The 17,535-nt window shown below is 38.9% G+C and overlaps 1 protein-coding gene across 1 annotated transcript in view; it reads left to right on the plus strand.

The window, feature by feature from the left end:
* Window positions 1–17,535, plus strand: part of LOC146002664 (solute carrier family 13 member 2-like) — a 97,628-nt gene that overhangs the window by 72,487 nt on the left and 7,606 nt on the right. Inside the window, exons 2-4 of the mRNA XM_083140627.1 lie at window positions 9,287–9,552; window positions 13,114–13,228; window positions 16,986–17,110. Of these exons, the coding sequence (XP_082996753.1) occupies window positions 9,287–9,552; window positions 13,114–13,228; window positions 16,986–17,110 (506 nt within the window). The remainder of the gene's footprint in view (window positions 1–9,286; window positions 9,553–13,113; window positions 13,229–16,985; window positions 17,111–17,535) is intronic.

Raw genomic sequence — 17,535 nt, forward strand, 5'->3', positions numbered from 1 at the left:
TGACAGAAAAGAGCTAAGTCGCCTAATCGGGTCTATCTTACTCTGAAGGTGTCCAGTCACACTGGGGAACGATGGCGCAGTGTTAGTAGCGTCGCCGCCTTATAATCAAGGGATTCCGGGTTCGATACCCGGTGGAGATACAAGTGGTTCGGATCCAACTTTAAACTGTCCCGATTAGCATTACTGTTCATGAAGTGGACTTAAATCGCCAAATCAAAATTTTAAAAAATCAAATCACACTGGGGCAAAAGCAAACTACCAAGTGATATTTTGTATTTACACTAAATATCAGTGATTATGAAAGTCCTCTTTGTCCTTCTTCGACATCATGGACGAGAAGGAGAGGAGAGGGATGGGTATGGTCAAGGGGTCCGCTGTCCTTCTAAAAATGTCAACCTAAAATTCTATATTTCACACATATAATATTATTTCGGTTACTGGAATTTGTGATAATTGTTGATAATACAGATTGACATTGACATACGTTGTCGCAGGAATGCAATAATTTCGGATTGAAGCAATGTTTTTGAGGTGGTAGAACTGTTTTTGGGTGAAAACAATACTTACAAGCATATTTTTACGATTGTTATCTTAGCACGCTCTGAATTGTCAGGTGTCGCAGGTTCGAATCCTCAGCAAGAAATGGTTATCTCAATGTTCGTTGTTATTATTTTACTTACATAGTTATAAAAATTAATAATTGCATACACAAAGAAATAATAATTTTATTTCAATAATTCACCACGCATCGTCATCGTCACGATTATCCTATAAAGCGAAAGCCTTAAAGGTAGCAAAGGACGTAAAATATACGAAATAGTAGTGGTGTCAGAAATGAGATTTCAGTGGATTTAGCGAAACATGGGAGTGGGAGTAGTTACGAAACAGATGAAGACTACATCTACTCTACATACGTCTTATTTGAAACGAAAATGTTTCGCGATTTGGGCAAATCTGGTTTCAAAAGAACTAAGATGGCAACATTAGTAGAACTGGACTTCTTGCAGGTTCCGAAGGAAATATTGGGGAAGGGCCGATGCTGAGAGGGGAGGGGGCAAGGAGGGTGCTTCACGTGTTACAAAAGTAAACAACGGTTTGTGGGAGGGGCTGTGCAGTGGGAGTTTTGTGACTGGTGTCTTTCGTCTTTATGTTTTATTTTCGGGCATTGTCAATTAATTTATGAAGCTTGCTCCGAGTTCCGAGGTGGCGGGTTCATCCTATCTGGACAGTGTGTGTAATCGTGCGATAGAAGATATTTTGAAGCAATCTTTCGGTTCGTTATTTTGCAGAAAACATCGAAATTGTGGCGAAAGGGAGGCCAAAGCCTATTTTGAACGATTTAAAAACCAAGTCGTCTGCTGGATATGACCGACATTTCAATGTTTCGTGGTATAACGACTATCCGTGGTTATGTGGATGTGTGCAGTTTTCTAAACTCTTTTGTTGGCCATGTACTCTATTTTCGGGTGGAAAAAAAAAAGCGTGTCGAATTCAGATGTGGATAACATGGACCATGACCATGACGCACCCAAAAATTCAAATTCAAATGAAAAACTTCTCTTTATGACAGCATCATAGAAGTTTTTTGATTTGATTGATTTTGCTTCGCTTGTGCCACTTTTGGCTAATTTGCGAAGATGGGGATGAGTGATGATATGATTAAATTGATGAATAGACATCACAAACGCCCATGCCCAAGCTAGGTTTCGAACCCGGGATCCCAGCATCATATAACTATTTTCAAAGTCGGATTGATCTGCTCTATAAGTAGCCTTCGATGTTTCTGTAAGTATCAAATTACGTATTATTGTGTCAACAACCAATGTTTGCGATTTCACTTTAGTCCTTATGTCAACATTTTTTTTTCCTGATTAATAACTTTACCAAAATCTAGTATTGAATTGCATACGTACCAGATTAATATTATATGAACTACTTGGAAGACATTGGGGGGGGGGGGCATGAGGTGGGTAGGCGCCCAAGTCTCCCTTAAATGTCCTACTGATAACCGGTAACACTTTTAAAAATCCACGCCACGCCACTGACTAGTGGGCATGTTTCTGATTATCTGATTATCTTATCTAATCATTAGAGCCCAAATGAGTACGCAAGAATGCACTAAAATTTGGGAAAAGGAAAAGCATTTAAATAAATTACTTACTTTATTTCGACATCCTTTTTGATTGGAAGTTAAATGTACTTAATATACTAAGCAAGTTGATTGAGAACATATTTTGCCTAGTTCTTTTAATTAATTAATTAAATATATGAAATATCATAATTGTAAATATCTAATATTGTGAATGTAATGAAAAGTTATCATCTATAATTTAATAGACCTATTTCTATATCTTTGGATATGCCGTCATTTTGTGAGAAACAGAGAAAATTGTATAATTTTACATTAACTGGAAGCGTGTTGTATATTTAAGTATTATTAGTTTTTTGTTATTTCACGGCATTGTTCTACCAGTCTCCGTTAATTTCGATAATAAATATTAAAGATGTGATAGGTGGAGGTGGGATGAAGACCAGGTTCTAAACCCAGCTATTCGACTTTGAAGCATGTTACGCTAACCAATTTGCCACGGGGTTGGCTTTTGAGTTCATCAAATCACTCTATTCGTCATTCAAATTCCAGAGGTAGCAAAGCAACGTAAAATAACGAAAACAGAAAACAAGAACATGTCCACTTATCATCACCCAGCAAATCCACACACAAACCTCTTCTGGCATTCGTTTTGCAGAATGGCCTTGAGGATTAAAAATCGCCCACTTCCTAGTTCAGCTCGAGACAATTCAGGTGCCTTATCAAAGCTGCCCTGAAGCACGCAGGGTTTCTAACCCACTTCGCCGTGAGGTCTACTATTACCTTTGCCGTGTGAGACTGGCTTAACAGAGGGAACTGGTCTTTCGGAACTTCCTTTGAAGTAAAGTGGCGTTCGAATCAGGGCTTCAACTATATCGAACCATATACTTCTTTGCTAGTCCTAGCGGATGATTTGCAACGCTCTTTCGCACGTTTGTCTTCTTCTTTCTTCGGCTTTAGTTAACACTTCCATTCACCTTGGCGCTAAACGTATCCAACCAAACGGGTATGAATTGAAACAACGGACGCGTTTCATGCGCGAATGCACGTGAACGGGTACCAGTGCGCTGACCTCCAAAAGACAGTCAGTCGAGCATAATGAAGTCGTGACATTCTGTCAAATGTGAGCATTCCTGCACTCTATCTCAGGAAACTGTAGAATAAGGCATAGAAGGGGAGGAGGCGAGTGGGCGGAGTAAAGCAGTGCGCGTTGCTGCAAACTGCTGGTAGCTGCAGTAGCGATTTCCCCTCCATGCATTCACTTTCCGTCTCTTGCGTCTATTGGTCCAGTCCTCTCGAGTCACCGAAAAATATATCTTTCAAGACTTAAATGTTTTGATGATCAGTATGTTTAACTGGCTTGGAAATACTGTTAAAAATGTGATTTATTCACACTTTATACTTATGATATACTAATCCTGGACCTACAGTTTAATGTTCGATCCGAATCATTTGCGCACACTTTAATTTTCTTCCGTACTACCTATGTTCTACCGAAAACACTTAACTCTCCGAAAACACTTAACTCTTGCAGTGTCATATTAAGTCATGCCGTCAAGTTGAGCACCGAATGTTAGGTATTGAAGTGAGGCAGCTGTTCTTGCTTCTCCCTGGGAAAAATCCTCCGCTCGTCCATGTCAGTTCCCTATGTATGCTGTGAAAATAAACTTTTCCAGCGTGTGTGTCTCAAAGAACTGTCATTTATAGATGTCAGGCTCTGAGCTTTAATTCTGTTTTCTACTTTATTTTTTGGTGGTAAATTTAACATATAGTTTCATTTTTTTATGTAACCTTTTGTGCAATAAAATTATACTATTTTAAATTTTGGGGAATGGCAGACATTCATATATATTTTTTTTCATTTCAATTGTGGAAATTGTTTGGTGAGAGGGAGATCGTAACATCCCTGTCCGGTGGCGAATAAAGCTAGCTGGCAAAACTTGTCAGCACTTGCTCTGAATATGTAGAATAAGAGTTTTATACAGGAAACTGCGAGGGCGCCTGCCTTTAGGAGAGTCAGGAGAGGTCAGGTAGAGGACACAAAAAGAGGTGAGAAAGGTAGAACGGGGTATTTTTGCTGGTAATCGTCAAGAGGACAGGAGCTTGAGCAATAGCTTTATTTTGTTCCCGAACAGGGATAAGTTATCTTCACCGTATCTGCCATTCCCACTTGCTCAGTCAGAAGTGTGTAAAGCCCGCATCACACGGAACGGGAACTCCAGTAGGTATGCCCTAGTTGGTGCTGGACTTGCTATCAATTTGCTAGTTTTCGCCTCACGCGATACTTATTAGCGTACTTGTCGATAGACTTTTGTTTCCATACGAGGGAAGTTGTAATGGCGGCCGCGTGAGAAGTAAACAATGTATCACTTCACATTTTTAAAAGGCGATAACTATTCAACCGAGAGGAATAACGTTTCGTATAAAACATTATTAGGTACAAAACAATGGCGTTCTTAAATACATACTTTACAACGTTTACTGTACACTTATGGAAGCATATTTTAGTTGTTTCAAATGTAAACACCGTGCACTCGGCATAGATGGTAATTCAACGCGCCTTTCATACTGGAGTAACACTCGGAAACCATAGACAAAAACGCTCCTTTGCACACTCGCAGATTATCTTCACATGGCGAAACTTTGCTCTGATTGGCTGTTCCACAGAACCCAGTCGAGGAAAGCAAGTAGCAATTAGAACATGTCCTATTCCTCCAAAGCAGTCAGCCAGGCGGCCATGATTGCTACCTAGAAAGTTAGTTCAGCGCCAATTAGGGCATTCCAACTAGAAATCCAGTTCCGTGTGATAGGGGCTTAAATGTAAAACATGAATTTTCCAATTTATTACCAAATGATAAGCTAGATATTTCACACCTGACCCCTTCAGGGCAGTCTCTACCATCAAGTGTTGCTATTGTGGGCAGGCCCGTACCCAGGGGAGGGGCCATGACCCCCCCCCCTCGAGCCATGAAATTTTTATATGTGAATTTATACAAAGCTACGAAAATAACATCTATTTTTGAAACAGGTAAAATTTTCAATTTTGTCCTTGCGTAAATGAATGTGTTTGTTGTGTAGAGAGGCGGTCTCCAGAAGTCTGCAGCCTACGATTTTGGGTACTTTCAGTTTTATAACCGGTGATGCGAGGCTACCAGCAGTGGCAGGGAATGGGGGGGGGGGGTCATAGTGGTTCGGATCCCACTTCAAACTGTAGTTCCAGTCCCAATTAGTCTATCTGTGAATAAGAGTGGGCCTAAAACAAAAACTCAAACTTGTCCACCAAGAGAAAATAAATTGTCCTTCTTCCTCAGTTTTGCCAATCGATCGCCGCTACTGGTTATCAAGTGAAAATCTCTCACTCTCTCTCTCTCTCTCTCTCTCTCTCTCTCTCTCTCTCTCTCTCTCTCTCTCTCTCTCTCTCTCTCTCTTTGGTTAACCATAGTCCGCTACGATCCTTCGTAGCGGGCTATGGCTTAACTCACATTTACACATTTAGAATTCTTTATTGTAATAATAATTGCGAAACTCAGTTATATATTATAACACAGATCTGGCCCCTCCCTTAAAAAAATCCTGGGTACAAGCCTGATTGTGGGCGTGAGTTACATCCTTAGAGGTTACATCCCTAGGTTTGATCACAGCGTTCCAAAGGCTGGAACGCTACGCTATGACTGAAGGGCAAGATGTGAAATCTTATTCTGTCCCATGAGAAGAAATTCTACGAGCGCCCTTGTCATACATGCTTACTAAAAGTTGAACATCGCACCCCCTAAATTTCATTCCCCACCCCTGGGTGATTAAACTTCGCGCCGCTAATGGCAGGGAGCCCCAACCCGACACATCTTGAGAGAATACGTTTTTGTTTATTCACTTCACTCGTCCTATGTGATCTTTCAGTTTACCGCGGCAATGGAAGGAATCATGATAAAGGCATACAATAACAACCATCTATGACAGTTCTGGACCCTACTTTTGCAAAACAATACTCTAATCTCTAAAATATAGTAGTCAGCTAGTTTCCTGTTTACAGTACTATGTACTGTTTATGTAAAACAATGGAAGTGTAGCTTAGAATTCATTCTTCGGCGAGATGAGGTAGAGTTGACGAGCTGTATCTTTGGAGGTGGCCTTGGCTACTCCGCGCAGAGTGTGAGAGAGATGCGTTTATGTAGTTGCCACCTAATCGCCCTTTGGGTGGTCGACAGCATGGACAGAACGCAAGGATAATGACGCGCAGCCGGTAGCTCCTCCCCCTTGCTACTGCGCAGCCGGGCTTGGGCAGGGTTCACCCGCAAAGATACAGCTCGTCAACTCTAGCAGACTGAAATTCGTCTCTCAAAACTGTAACTTCTGGATCCGCCACTGTTTCACTGCACCATTACACCGTGAGTGTGAGTGTGAGTGAGTTATCCTATCCTATGTTCTTGAGCTGCTATGCTGCGCTTCGCCGACTCCCGTGGCGGAGTGGGTAGCACAACGCGCTATGACGCCAAGGGTCCTGGGCTCGAATCCCGACCTGGTGATGGATGTTATTTGTGAATGTCCCTTTGCAACCAACTACAGAACCATTTATATTGAATTGTTATTTAGTAACTATTATACTGTATGATTACACAAGTTACAGGTAGGCTGGTCCAATCAGTACATCGAAGAAAGGTGAAATTTTGGAAAAATTTCCTCGGAACGTCGAAAATTTTATAGAAAATTTGCTGGCAACATTGATTTTCACTAACTTGAACTGGTAGTTGGTTGCAAAACATCTTGTACACTTAAACAATTAAACAAGTTTCGGGATTATCAATAATGGCAGAAAAGCAAAGTAAAATAAACCAAATCAATCATTTGCTTCGTGTATGATCTGTAACGTTGGATAAGAATTCTAGGGAGAAACCATAATCACGGATTTTATTTTCTGTTGCATTGGAATGTCAAGTGTGGGTGTTCGAGCTATACATTTCTGCGGTCCTGTGACTTTTTACGACTTCTCCTGATAGTTAGAGCCTTTCTGTTCCGTTGTCCACGATTCCATTCACACACATAACAATTGACTCGATTCGTCTCGATTTTATGTGCTGGAAAAAGAGTTAAATTCTGATCCTATGGACTCTCATAACTATTTTAACTACAGTAGCAACACCAGAAAAAAAAATGGGGGCACGCTGTTGAAGGGGCAGAGAGGTACACAAAAATTCTCACAGTTCGAAAGTCAATACAGAATTTGTTGATGGTCAAAATATTCTTCTAAAAAACTAGAAGAGGAAGGCCAGATAGGGTCAGCCTCTTGGGAACCTATAATTAGCGGCTGCCAATCGCTAGATTAGTTGAAGATTTATTGTTCTAGTCATTTTCTCCAAGAGTGATCAGCAGTGGGGCGATTATTGGGTAGTTGCATCCCACACTTTTTACCGGCGCACTACAACCTATTAATGCTAAGCTTTGTCTACCAAGAGAAAGTAAACTATCCTTACTCCAGGGTGCGAAATCCTGGTGGGAACAGGGGGATTTCCCCCACCAACAATCTTATCCTCAGAAATCCGCTCCCACGAAAAATGTCCAGTGGGGAGTCTTTGTTATAACAACGAAGATAAGCAATTAGTTTTGAACTCAAATATACCGCTCTTGTATGGTATTTATCTATCGATAAAAACGAAGACACACACGTAGTATTGAATTTTTGAGTGTTGCATGATTTGAGGACTAAAAGTGGTAAACGTTGTAAGTGCCAAAAGCGAAAGTGTTGGGAAATCGCATCGTTCCGCACATCAGCCCGTAAGAACGTTCACACTAGTGACCTCTTTACACGCCCTTTGAACTACTTGGAGGGCTACCAGTCACTTTTCACGTTTAGCACATTATAAAGCATTGCACATTGCACAGTTTAACGTGGAAAACGGTGTTTGAATTATTTTGGCACTTACAGCGTTTACCAATTTTAGTCTTTATTTCTCTCTCTCTCTCTCTCTCTCTCTCTCTCTCTCTCTCTCTCTCTCAAAAAGTCATTAACAGCTTTACACCAATAACAACATTCACACAATAAAATGTAAATAAAAATGCAAGGCAAATAAAACTATGAATCTAATTGATTTATATGAATAGAAAACTAAAAGTAAACAAAAACCTACACATAATAAAACTATTCCAACTATTTTGTAATTTGTTGATAGCTTTAACCATACCAGTTAGTAAAGGAATTAGTTTGCTTCTTCATAAATTTCTGATAAATAAAAAAGTAAGAAATTAATTCCTTTATGTGTATTAAAAATAAGGTATTTTTAAATATTTAGTAATTTATTTTTATATTTAATAACATTATAAAGATACATACCATTCTTACATATAATATGGTGTATGTGTGTGGATTAAGATCTGATAATACATTTTTAGCTTTAGGAATCTTCATGGAGAGTGGTCATATTTTTATACACTAAATGGGTGTGTTGTCTTCCTCCGCGGCCTCCTAAGGTGCTGTGCTTTGGACTCTGACTGCGGGATGGGTGGGTTCGAGTCTGCCTGGGTTCAGTCTCTGGGTTTTCAGCCTGTGTGTAGGACCAGTGGCAACCCACCGTCATGAGGAAATTGAGGAGCTACGAGTGAGTAGCGTAACCCGGTCACGGATATATCCTATAACGGCTGGGGGTTCGACGTGCTGACCACATGTCACCCCATTACTGGTTGAAGATCTTGACACCTCTAGGTAGGATTGTGAGAGGGAGACTGGCAGTCAGGAGATAGGCCAAGGCCCTTACGGGCTGTAGAGGCATGGGTTTATAAATGGGTGTGTTATGTGGTGGAGATTTATTCTCGTTAGGGCCTTTCTGGATTTTATTTTGGGACAGGTTGAATTTGGAGCCTGATACAATCTTGGTTTCCATATCCCATATGGACAAGATTGTACAATTTGGTCCTTTTGTATTTTTGTTATTTAGTCTCTTTTCTACCACTTCAATGAGGATTAGTGACGATATGATGAAATTGACGGAGGGACACTAACAAAGAACACTGGGATTCTAACCTGGGACCCTTGGCTTCATAGTATGCTGTGCTAACCACTCTGCCATTTTGTCTCGCCACATACTATATGTATATGTGTTGTGTGCGTGTGCAAACATACATAAACAATTATGTTTGAGTAATGATTTCTCCATTTGCAAACTCATTGCAAACTCTATTGCTAAAGAGTCAATTTTTTTTGTACAGGAAGCAGGATGTGCCTATGTAGTGATTGTGATGGCAGTGTACTGGATGACAGAAGTTATCCCACTTGCTGCAACATCACTACTCCCTGTTGTTTTGTTTCCTCTTCTGGGCATCATGGATACAGAAGCTGTCTGCGTGACATACCTAAAGGAGAGCAACATGATGTACATCGGAGGGATCATAATTGCTGTTGCTGTAGAGCACTGTAATCTCCACAAGAGAATCGCCCTCAGAGTCATTCTACTTATAGGAACAAGTCCCCGCCTGTGAGTATTCTCCCATTGTTCTGATTGGCTGTTGTTCAAGTAATGGACTTGTAATGATGTTACACTCTGTCCCTTCAATCTCTGGAGCAGACAAACAAAAACAAGTCCTCTGCACAAGTAGTGACTCCAGAGGGGTTGACCAATGAACGCGCGAGAGGAGAAGTGAGTGCATAGAGGGTAAAGTGTGGCTGCAGCTACCAGCTTTTGTAGCATTGCACACTGCTTGGCTCTGTTCATTTGATTTCTCTCCTTCTCTGCCATTATGCACATGTACTCCACAGATTTCCAAATTAGATCATGGGCGTCTGGAAGGGGGGGCAACCCTCACTGGAAAATGAAATTCAACCAAAAATTATATATTTCACAAATATAATTTCATTTCAGCCACAATAATGTGTGTTCATTATTGCACGAACATGATAAATTCAAATATAAGCAATGTTTTTTGAGGGAACAACACTATTATTGTGGAAAATGTGCTTTGTTTGCCTCCCTGAAGAAAAATACTTTCCTTGCCCTTCCCTGGAAAAAATTCTGCGGACGTCCATGAATGAGAGTGTAACATTTTTTTTATATAATGATAATTAAATCTTAACTGTAACAGTAGTTAGACTAGTATGACTAGTTGTACCTGCCAGAAACACAATTATTTCCAAGAGCTTGTAACAAGTAAACTGCAATTGTTTCCTGCTTTATACACATGACACAACAACAAGTATATTTAGTGTAACAAGTAGTAAATGTATTTTTTTTAAATAATGAACAGAAACTAATTCAAGGATTTAAGAAAGTTAACATATATTGTATTTATTAAAATAATGTAGTGTTTAAAAGATTAATCTATTCTTATCCATTTGGATAACTGGAGAACGGTGGGGGTGGGGTGGATATCTTATAGATATCCTTCATGCCTGAATCTGGTGTCTTCTACACAGAGGGGATGAATGTGTTGTGGTGGTAGTATACATTCAGATGCTGTTCAGGGTTGTTGGGAGGTGTTTAGGGCACTGTCTTCCACAATAGAAACCTGGAGTGTGACTCAACTTTTACCGAAGAGCATTTACACACAGTTCCATGGAAGATGATCTCCAAGATGTAATGGCACACTTCTGAGCATCATATACACCAAATGACAACTAGCAGAATCACAGTTGTGACACCAGTGCCATGGAGATCTAAACCAAGCCTCGACGAATCACTATCCAATACCACCTAAAAACATCTCACAGACTATCCAAAACACTGAAACATTTCAATATCAAAGTGGCACACGTTCCAACATTCCAGACTGGAAGGATATTACCGAACTTCAAGACATCGTGCCTACGGCAACTTGCATCCCCCAGTGTGTGCAAGGCCACCTGCCAGTGTCTACTGGAGTACATCCGCAGGACCATCTGAAATGTGCAAGGTAGACTAGTTGAATACTTTCCAAGAAGGAACGCCAAAGTCTGGTCTTGCAAAGCATGTTAACACCACAGGCTATTTTAACTCTGTTTTAGTTACTTGGTTGAACACACAACTCTGTTTCAGTTACTTGGTTAAACACATCACTTTGTTTCAATTACTTGGTTAAACACATCACTTTGTTTCAGTTACTTGGTTGAACACATCACTTTGTTTGTTACTTGGTTGAACACATCACTTTGTTTGTTACTTGGTTGAACACATCACTTTGTTTGTTACTTGGTTGAGCACATCACTTTGTTTCAGTTACTTGGTTGAACACATCACTTTGTTTCAGTTACTTGGTTGAACACATCACTTTGTTTCAGTTACTTGGTTGAACACATCACTTTGTTTCAGTTACTTGGTTGAACACACAACTGCTTCACTTACTTGGTTGAACACACAACTGCTTCACTTACTTAGTTGAACACATAACTCTGTTTCAGTTACTTTGTTCAACACAAAGCTCCACTAAATGGGTTCTCCCTCAGTGATAACAGAATCTAAAATACCAATGCCATTCTTCATCAGAAACTGGCACTAAACCTGGACACCAGGCAGGCACATCCCACATGGCACCCTGTACTCTGAGAGAAACCCTCCACCTGACACACACGAATACACAACACCCAAACCCAACACTTTACACCCTCCAGTGTGACAAAATTGTAGAAATCAGAACTCCCATCAGCTGAGAGCAAACAAAGCAGTGATGCAATACTATCTCCATCTCAGATGTCATAACCTATGTCAATGAAGATAGTGGATCTTCGAAATTACTCACTTAATAGAACAAGGACAGCAATGTGTTCAGAATTTGTTCCATACAATATTTGCATCGCATCACACCATGAAGGCTCAATGATATTATTGAGCCACATTAACAGTGCTTTAAGTCATTAATTGGTAAGGGTTGGTGTTGAAGTACCAAGTTTATTACAATCAGTTCTTTAGTATCAAAATTTTCAGAGGGTATACCCTAAGTTTTGGGAAACGTTTAAGTAGAGACCTGTTTTCATTAACTTAGGATTATGATTCCATTAAATATATGGAATAAATTAATAAACTTCTACAAAAAATTGCCATTGATGGCAGAATATGGATGATTATGATGATGATATACTCATAATTGGCATAAAAGAGGTATTTTACAGTAAAGAAGACATTTTAAAAATTAAAAAATATCTCCCAATCACGTTAAATCATATTGGTCAAATTATTAATACATAAAGAAATATAGTAAAACTTCTCCTAACGGACACCTCTGAATAGCAGCACCTCTAAATTTTGGACATTTTTAAATTCCCCAGCAGAAATGCATGGGGTTTAATGGCAATATTACTTCTCAATAACGGACATTCTTAATAACGGCCGCGGACACTGAAAACTACCTCCCGAAAGCAAATTAGATTTTTAATAATGGACAGCCTGAAAGAAAACTGTCGAAATTCCTGGAATTCGACACAACAATGGCCAGTATTTCGAACTAGCGTGCCCTGTTTCATGTTACACAGAATGCATTTCTTTTTAAAAGTGCAGACAGTAGACAGTATTCTTTTTAGTTATCTTAAGAAGTGTGCGTCACTTCTGCTACGATGTCGCAGAAAAGCAAACGACTGACTTTAAAGGAAAAAGTTGAAGTCATCAACTACTGTAATATGCTTATCCTATTGTGTAACATCCTACACTTTTTTTCTCAATAGCTGACACTTCTTAATAACAGACATTTATTTTTTCCCCAGACCTGTCCGTTATTGAGAAGTTTTACTGTATAAATCAAACAAAAGCAGAAGGTTTTCGCATTGTAGCTGAAAGTATACCCTGATGAGTAAGGTTAACCATATGGTGTAGGTGTATACTATAGAGACTACAGCTGTGATCTTAAAAAAAAAAACTAAAGTAGTTTAATAGTTTTTGAAGAGAGAAATTGTAAACACATGACTTCACAGTTAACAATTATTAGGCAAAATTGTGATGGCAATCTATTTAGAACATCTAATTAAAATTATTTGTTTTGTAATTTAATATGTTAAATAAGCATAAGAAGATTTTTTTAACATATTCTCTATTAATTTATTCAAAAAAGATAGTGTATATTTATCTTTCTTCCAGACTAATGTTGGGAATAATGCTAACAACCATGTTTCTGTCAATGTGGATTTCAAATACAGCCACTGCAGCTATGATGGTACCCATTGTCCATGCAATCTTGGAAGAACTGAACAAGGTAATATATGAAGTAATTTATTTACTACAATATGAAATTCAATATCAAAATGCTAAATTTATTCACTTATTCAACCTCTTGGCTGTAATGCATTGCCTTTCTCTGTCGAGTCTTCCGTGAAGTGGCAGCTAACATGCCGGTCGATTGGGGGGGGGGGGGGCATCTGCCGGCATTTAGACCCACAGCTGTATGCTCACCTTGGCAATGGACGCATCAGTGCTTCAGTATAGCTGGTGTCCAGTTTTCACGTGTTTGCGAATAATTATTTTAAATATTACTGGTGCTTTTCTGCAGTCCAATAATGGCACGCTATACGTACAATTTTAAACAACGAATTTTTATGTACGACCCTTACATCATTACAAATTCTTGTAGGGAAGTTAAAATACGTTTTGCAGCAGAATTACCAGATGTTCCTGCTTCACACAGAGACAGTTTTCAGATACGTGTGAACAAATGTAGGTAATCAGGGTGTGTACTTGATAGGAAACGAAGGGTAAAATGTCTGCTTACTGGGGAGAAACTAGACGACATAGTAGTATGATCAAAAATCCCTCTGACACCTTGCACAAGAAACAGACATTTGCATGATGTCTGCATAGCATGCTACAAAACTTTTAAACCTGAAGCCTTACATTAGAAGAATTGAAAGAAAACATCAGGAGAAAATTTGAAGAAATTTCACAAGAGGACCTATATGCCGTAAATGTGTGGATGCAGGAGGAAATCATTTCAAACACATCGTGTAACAAGGTAAGTGCTCATTTTAATTGTAACTGTCCATGTAATTGTACGAGCTTATTTTATTACATAGCTAGTGGTTCCATTTACGTGGATATTGCATCCAGTTTGCCGGCAGACGCACTCTCACTGGCCGTTGTAATAGCCGCCGCTCCTCAGAAGACTCGATCATGAAAGGTTATTATTACCATTATTAAAATAAATAATTTGAAAACTATGCATAGGTTGCTAAAAACCTAAAATATTATTTGAATTGAATTTGAATTCTTGTTTAAAGTCCACGTTATGCACAGATAGACTAATTGGGACTGGAACTACAGTTTAAGGTTGAATCTGAACCACCGTGCAATGTGCCTTCACCAGGTATCGAACCCCAGGACCCCTTGGTTACAAGGTGACAACATTACCACTGTGCCATCGGGGAGGCCCCACCTACAAATTATTGTTCATGTTAGATTCACAACTAACATGAGAGATTGTTTCATAAAACTAAAAAAAAAAAATTAATTCCTTGAAAATACATGGTACAATAGCAAATCCATATAAAAAGTAGAACACTTTACTCAAAACCATATTTGTGTATGTTGAACAACAAACACACAAGAAAGCTTAAATGCATCTAGGAAAGGAGAAAGATGGGAGGAGGAGGGGTGGAACAATATCACATGGAAAAGATGTAGGTCAGTATGCTAAACGATGCTACAAAAAAAAAAAAAAGCTGAATGTAGGCCAGACAATCTGTATTATGAGATCAAAGTACATAGCTATTGCATTGCTCCTTTAAACAAGCAGGCTAATTAAGTTCACTAGTTGATTTGGCTATTCTAACAATTTGTAAATAGGGTTGGATTCGGAGAGGCCATATTGATTTTCATCTATTGAACATTCCTATTCCTTTTCACCCCTCAAGATATTTTGTTTAGGCTTTACTACATGGGAAATTACATGAATTACATTTTCCAATTGAACGTATCTACTAGTCATGGTCCAAGTTTCAGATATTAAATGTCTTCATAATGATCCTTGCATAATTTTTTTATGACTCTTGGTATATTCTCCAGAGGGGTTGTAGGGTATACTACTGCTATGAGGGAGACCCATGGTGGGTGATATAAGTTCAGGAATTATTTTAACCTTCTTCCTGCATAAAGCAGCTCTGGGGGCAATCGTGGGGTATAAAGGCAGTGAGAGCATGGTGCTGAGTACATCACCCCTGAAAACTGTAAATATCGTTAATGTTTGCGGCTCTACACCTCAACATCCCTGTGTGTGTTTCATGGCACTTTACCTGCTTAATATAATATATTTGGAGAGGAATTTAATTTTGTAAATTGTTTAATTCAACCATGATCACCAAAGCACTCAACATACACATGTTGAAGACAAATATAGTAGAATTTGCTGTACAAAGTAGATTTCTATCACAGGCACTCGAAACAGGAAAAGGTTTGGGGGGAGGGGGTTATGGACAGCTTAAGAGCAGGGTGACCTGGGCAACTGCCAGGTGCACCATCCTCAAGGCAGAATCGGATCCACAGGGAGGGCGATGGGGATCATCGCCCCTCCCAAATGCCTAGCATACATTATGTTTAATCTATATTTTATTTGAATCTCAGTATTGTATATGTAAGTTATCCTTTATGGATATTTTCTAAATATTGTAAAACAGAATGTCAATTATTATTATTACTATTTGTACCTAATTCTGTACTGAGGTCTTGTGGTAATAATCCACATTTCAAATCAAAAATAAATAACTAATGACCATAATGCTTTATGCATAATTTTACATTTTCCTGGCTCAACAGGGACAGCATGGTTGCCGAAAAAAGTTCCTTGTTTCTTTGTTTCTCTACTTTTTGTTGTATCTTTATACCATTAGGTTTATCACAACAGTGGAAATACGTAATAATGATGGAAGAAAATAATAAACATTCTTCCCTTATCTGGGATTAGGACCCAGTATCCCCATTTTTCACTCTGTGCATGTTAATCCATATAGAGCATGGAGTAATGCTATATATATTGTTTACATAAAAACTATGTAGATATTGCGGGAAAATCGTACCTTCCAAGTGCCATTACTGAATCCGCAACTGCCTCAAGGGGAAGCACCAAACTGGGGTGTCCTCTTTGAATAGCTGATTGCATAAGTGTGGCTATTTGTTTGTTTGTTTGAGTTCTTATTTCAAGGCTTGGCTGGATATTTTTTCCGATGCCTGGGCAGCTGTTTTCAAATTTTCCTCTCCCTTCAAGAAACCGCTATGACATTTCAAATTCTGAAAAATTACATATCCTTTGAATTACTTATGGAGCATTCACTTGAATCCTCGTGTAGTTTACTTTCACTACTGTCTAGATATCCGCAATAGTTTGATAGGATTACGTAGCCATGAAACTATCGAGAATAGTTACAGTAGTGAAGGAAAACCACACACAAATTCAAGTGAGTGCCACAGAATGAATTCTAAGGATATGCAATTTTTCACATTTGAGAATATCATGTTGGTTTTTCAAAAGGAGAGGAGAATTTGAAAACTGATTTGCTGGCATCGGCCAAAGGTTCAGCTAAGCCTTCAGTCCACTGTATGCACACAAAGGCTAATCGGGACTGGACCTACAGTTTAAAGTGGGATCCCCCAACCAGTATGTGCCTACACCAGGTGCGTAAATATTTGTATTAAAAAAAGCTAGAATTATTGACAAGAATTAATTGAAGTTACTGCTGCATAACATAATAAGTATGTTGCAAAATCAGGTAACAATTTAAGCTAGGAGATTACTGTTATAGTGATGCCATTATGTAGGTATTAAATAAACACCTACATACTACAAACATGTTCTGGCAGTAGGGGGGTGCCAAAAAATCACCTTGCCTAGGTGAAAATTTTATCTTGAGATGCCCCTACCAGAAATTGTTTTATGTATTATATTGTATTGTAAGTATGTAGCATTCAATTCTATCGTCACATTTATGTTAGGGAATTATTGTATGCTCAATTTCTGTGTTTTTCAGATTAGAAATCAAACCAAAAATACAAATGGCACTATAACGAATGATGGAAATGTTGCTACAGTTTTAGATACAATTAAACCACCTCCAGAAAAACCTCCAGAGGTTGTAGAAGATCTTGAAGACAGGTAAGTAAAGATTCAACCTTCCAATTGAGTAATTAAAAATTCTTCATTCTTTCTCATTAGCACATTCAATCACAAAGTTTTAATGGAAAAAAATTCCTGCATACTGCACTGTGGTGTTGCAATCAATCACCATTTGTCTTTGTCAGGACTATAATAATATAGTTGTAGTTCTGTTTGTTTTTGTTATTTAGTGTCAATTTTGGCTAACTGTGACGATGAGGATAGACAAAATTGATGAAGGAACACCCATGCACAGACCGAGACTTGGAACTTTGGTGGCAAGATTTAAAGTTGACTGCTCAATGTTCTGGGCCACTGATCCAGTGACAGTAGATCTGTGATTACATGAATAGAGTATGTTAAAATAGGGAGAATTAGGCAGGGCTCAAAATGAACTGAACCAGACTGGAACCGCATTCCAGTTT

This window comes from Lepisma saccharinum, chromosome 18 (genome assembly GCF_977018435.1).
Source record: "Lepisma saccharinum chromosome 18, izLepSacc3.1, whole genome shotgun sequence".
NCBI classification, from domain to species: Eukaryota; Metazoa; Arthropoda; class Insecta; order Zygentoma; family Lepismatidae; genus Lepisma; species Lepisma saccharinum.